This window comes from Abrus precatorius, unplaced genomic scaffold, assembly GCF_003935025.1.
Source record: "Abrus precatorius isolate BTA unplaced genomic scaffold, Abrus_2018 Scaffold9, whole genome shotgun sequence".
NCBI lineage: Eukaryota > Viridiplantae > Streptophyta > Magnoliopsida > Fabales > Fabaceae > Abrus > Abrus precatorius.
In genome coordinates this window covers 18458507-18463847 of record NW_020874439.1, presented here as the reverse complement: position 1 = coordinate 18463847, position 5341 = coordinate 18458507, and the positions used below count along the sequence as shown (strand labels likewise).

Here is a 5341-nt window from a genome sequence, read left to right as displayed (position 1 = left end):
ATGGCAACCCAAATGAACCAATTGTTCAGAACTTCCATTTTGAAGAACAAGACACAATCAGAGACCCCTTTGAAAACCCCAAAAAGAACCTCGAGATTTCAAGTCATTAGTGCAACATCCTCCACTATCAGTGCAAGACAGCTCATAGAATCTGGTACAGTTAAGTCTATATTGCCGAAAGATGCATCCACAGCAATGAACTCAGAGGGCTTTGTTCTACTTGATGTTAGGCCAACGTGGGAGAGAGAGAAGGCACGTGTGACGGGGTCTCTGCACGTGCCAATCTTTGTGGAAGACAAGGATAACGGTCCTATAACTCTGCTTAAGAAGTGGGTTCATTTTGGTTACATTGGTTTGTGGACTGGCCAATACCTCACCACTGTGAATTCTGAGTTCCTTGGTCAAGTGGAAAATGCTATTCCTAGTAAGGACACCAAGCTTCTTGTGGCATGTGGAGAAGGATTAAGGTGAGCAAATGGAAAGAAAAAAAAATGTTTCTAAACTATGGTTATTTAGCTATATCAAATTATGATTATTTATTTAGCTTACAGTTTTGAATGGAAATAAAAATTTTGGCTCCTTTCTTGCGCTTAATTGAAATAATTGAATAGGATTAATGCTGTTTATCTATTTGATATTTTTAGATTAACCATCCTAGTAACTTGAATGTGGATCCAATTTACAAGCTTCTGAAAATGTACACACCTAATATAGTTAAATTACTTTTAGCATTCTTTTTTATTTTTATCAATAAAGTAATCAATTAGTTTTGATCTGAAGCTTTATTAGTTTGTATTGTATATGTTACTTTTTCCAGTTTACAAAATCAAAACATAAAATCATCTCAGCAAGCAGAGAATAAATTAAAGTAATGGAAAAATATTAATCTCAACCCTTAAAACTTAATTTTAAACAATAAAAGTTGACAATCTTTTATTAGAAAAAAAAATACATCAATAATATAAAAATATATTTAATATAAAAGTTATTAGTCATAAAGACTTAAAATTAGACCTAAGGACTAAAATGAACACAACCGAAGACAATAGAGCAAAATAATTTGTTGGTTTTGGTGGGTGACTCAGGTCAATGACAGCAGCTTCAAAACTGTATAATGGAGGTTTCAAAAATCTGGGATGGTTGGCTGGAGGCTTTAATCGTTCAAAGGACAATGACTTCCAAGCAGTAGAAGGAAAAGAGAAGTTGCAGTATGCTACAGTTGGGGGAGTCTCTTACTACTTCCTTCAGTTGCTCATACTTCTACAAGCTGTAGGTAAAGGATAACTGTATAAACTGTTATCAGTTACTTTTATAATACATTAATATGTTCATGTTGTGCATCTTTTGACTTTGTAAGCCTCTTTTGCCTAGTTGCAAGTACATTCTCAACTTCCACTTAAATTAAGACTTTGCAATTTTGTAGATATTCCACAGATCATGCATTTACAGTAGTAGTTTGTCAAACATGACTATCATTATCAGATCTTGTTTTTAATGTTTTCTTAATAGGGTGAATACAATTCTTTTCCTGACTAAAAATTTCCAAATCTTCGTTTAATAAATGGCTCATTATGTTTTTTTTTTGCAAAATCAAAATATTAGAGCACTAACTTGTTAGCTAAGAACACCACTAATCTATTAGCCCTCCTAACGCCTTACATATACTAGGCATCAAGCGAATGGCCACAACGTTTGTTATTTGCAACTCTGCCTCATAAAATAGTTTTTGAGAGAGATATTCTGTAGGTAGCTTTTGGTGTAGTGGGTGACCTCCTTCTGCTGATTTTCGTAGGAAAGAAACATTAGTTCTTATAACATACAATTAAAATACACATTTATTCTTTATATCTAAAAATTTATATTTTAATTCTTATACAAATGTTTTGTTATCTATTACGTTTTAGTCTCTTATTATATTACTGTTTGTTTTTTTTTTGGGTTATATAATAGAGTTAAAAGTAAAAAAGAAAAACCAAAATTAAGTCACAACTTTAGGAGTCTAGATACATAAGCATCTAAACAAAATAAAGATACAAAGGAGGAGGGGAATTATCAAAACACTTAAAAGAAACACACTCCTTTATTCTTAATTTAGCGTGCTTATCAGTATATTAATTATTTTTTTCTATAAATATAGCTAAATCTAACAAACTGAATTAGATTTAACACCTTTTTAAAATAAGTTAACAAAGAAAACAAAGGGAAGAATTGTCTTAAATACATAAAACCAATGATAAGACTTTCTTTGAGTCACATTCAATCCATACAAGGTGAATATTTCTTTGTATGACCAGTTGCACTGCTAGGTATATGACCCAAAGTTCAGTAGCCAAGGATGTACATGGGTCCAGTCTGATAAAAACTAGCAATGAATTGGTCTAGACCATCTTTGATCAGTCCTCCACAGCCTGTAACTCTAGAGTGCTGTGAAGATGAGTCATCCACATTCAATTTTAGTTTATCAACAATAGGAGGAAGCCACTTGATATGAATTATTTGATCAGACAGCCTTGATAAAGTTATGAAGCTGCTTCTGCAAGAAATATTAAAATACTCAGCATCATATAAAACCTTTTGCATCAAAGTTTGGAGCAAGACAGAAGAATTCTGGAAAATAAAAGCATTTATCTCCTTCCGCAAATATCAAATAACAACACCAAACAATATGCTCTAATTAGGAAATTTATTAAAATAATGCTTGAACAGATTACAGCTAATCCATTTTTGAGACCAGAACTGAAAAAAAAAAAAAGTCCAATTATCAGAAAAAATAAAATAGTCCCAATCATATCTAGCATAAGAATCAATTATTCTCCTCAGTATTTTAGCTATTAGCTTAGTGACACCTAATGTATTACAATATTGTCAAATAGCGGCTATTGCCCTGCTATAGCCGAAGCAAATTCTGGGCTTGTCGCTATACAAATGCTGTTACATTATGGGTTTTGCCATTTTTGAAAATCGTGGACGCTATTCATGTAGCAAAAAATTGTATATAAAGCAGAAATATCAAATTGAATAATTTTACAATCGTTTTTGTTTTTATTTTTTTACTAGTAGGGTAACTCCTGCAATGCATGAAAAAATTATTATATCATAATATAATATTATAATTATTAATTATAAAATAAAAAAACAATTTTATAAAATTTTTATGATAATATTTACGCTATTGGATTATTACTAATAAAAAATATTTTTGTTTTAAATTTATCAACTTACTTGCTTTCTTGGGTTGGTGTTAGCTGTAGTAAAAGAGAAGAAATATGTTTATTAATTGTTTGAATAAGTACAGTGTGATTTTTGTGATTACATAAAAATAGAATTGTGTTTTCCAATGGTGTTTTGGATGAGAGGGAAGTCCTAGATTCTATTATTCTAAGGTCCTGAAAATGACTCTCACTTGTTAGTAAGGGAGAAACTATTTTGTTAGCTAATTGGTATTTAAACTCACGAAATTGCATACGTCTTAGCTTTGTATAAATATATTTTTGCTTTTTATTTCTCTGAGTAAGTAATTTTTTTTTCGACTATATGAGTTTTGAGTTCCCCTTAAACTCTCTTTAATAATATATGTTTTGTCTATAAAAAAAACTAATAAAAAATATTAACTATTTAAATAAAAGAAATATAATATATAATTTCATAAAGTTATTTTTCTTTCATATTAACATATTGATATTAATTTAAAAAAGAATTTTTTTTAATAATAAACTTAATTTAAATTTTGAAAATTTTTCTTGTACACTACATTTGCAACGCTTTATGTGCTTTTTCCATCACAATATTGTATAATGATCTTTAATCCTTTTTGATTGGTTACTACATATAACTTTTTCTATGATACACATTACTTTAATGCAGTAGTTTTTCATAATGTGGTATAATATTCTTCCTACCAGTATAATGAATCATTTTATATTAGGATTGATGTATAACTTTGTCTCATTATAAGTTTTTGATATGCTTAAAATTTTTTAAAGAACCATGAAATATAGTTTATTGATAATAATAACTATCACACAATTAAAAGGAGTTCAATATAGATAAAAAATTATACCATCAAATGTTTTCATTTTACATAATTGAATAATCACAATAGGTAAATCATTATGTTGCAATCGAGCGGTTGCAACACTACGGCAAAAAATGTTTTTAAGAAAAATCAGTAGAGTCGCCACTAAGGTTTATCAAAGAAAAGAAGAACTTAAAATTTTGATCTTTGAAACCAAAAATAGATTTGTGAGTCATTTACAAACAGGAAAAATGTTAGTATCTTACAACGTTTGTTTAAATAACGGTTACCTTAAATTAATTATACAAATTTATTATAATTTTGAAAAATATTTATTTAACCCTTAAAAAAAATAAATGTTCCTATTTTTATTTTTAAAGAAAGAAGATTTATTTATTAAAAATGTTAAGTTATATCTTAGAAAGGAAAAAAATATTTTTAAAAATTGTTTTGGCTCAATGGATATGATTCCACTTCTACAAAGTCACGTAGTTCTATAAAAATGGTAGAATTATTTTATTAATTTATAAGATTTTAAAAGATCTTGTTTTGAAATTTACCATATTTTCTTAGAAAAATAAAATAAAAATTGTTTAGATTTTTGAGAAAACAAGATAGTGTAGCTATACATGTTACCTCATGATAAACAATACAAAAGTTGAAGGAAGATCACACAGTCATGTTGTAAGTCATTGTAAAAGTATAATAATTAAGACCAACTATTTAATTTACAAAAAAATATTTTTATAAATAATTTATTTCAAAAATGTTAATATCGAATAAATTTAAGATAGCGTAAGCTATACATAAATATCTCATGACTAATCTATCGACTAAAGGCAATATAAATCGCACATCTATGTCGCATAACATTTTGTTAAAATTTAGTAAAAATATTTTCTTAAAGTTGGAAACATAATTTAAAATTTTTAAATATGAAATTAATTTTATTTAATAAAAAATATTTAAAGAAAACAAATTAATATATTTAAATTGATTAGTAAAGATAGATGTTTATTCGAAGGAAATTAAAATATATTTTTAACAAGTTTGTATTGCGTGAGACCAAGATAACGTTGCTATACGATGACGTTATAAACCGCTGCATCTATATGATTTTAATTTAATTACTCAGTTAACATATGATTATTTAATAATTTAGAAAATAAATTTAAGATTTAATATAAAATAAACCCATATTTATAATAATATATTTGGTTAATAAAGTGAGTGTCTAATGAATAGAATATATTTTAACTTTTAGAAAAAGTATATATATATATATATATATATATATATATATATAAGTGAAACTTAAAATAATGT

The 5341-nt window shown here is 27.3% G+C and overlaps 1 protein-coding gene across 1 annotated transcript; it reads left to right on the top strand.

The window, feature by feature from the left end:
• Positions 1–1395, top strand: LOC113850492 (rhodanese-like domain-containing protein 10). The gene is made up of 2 exons (XM_027481053.1): positions 1–467; positions 1086–1395. The coding sequence occupies exons 1-2, from the start codon at positions 1–3 to the stop codon at positions 1282–1284; spliced, it is 666 nt and encodes a 221-aa protein (XP_027336854.1). The 3' UTR covers positions 1285–1395.
• Positions 1396–5341: the final 3946 nt, after the last annotated feature.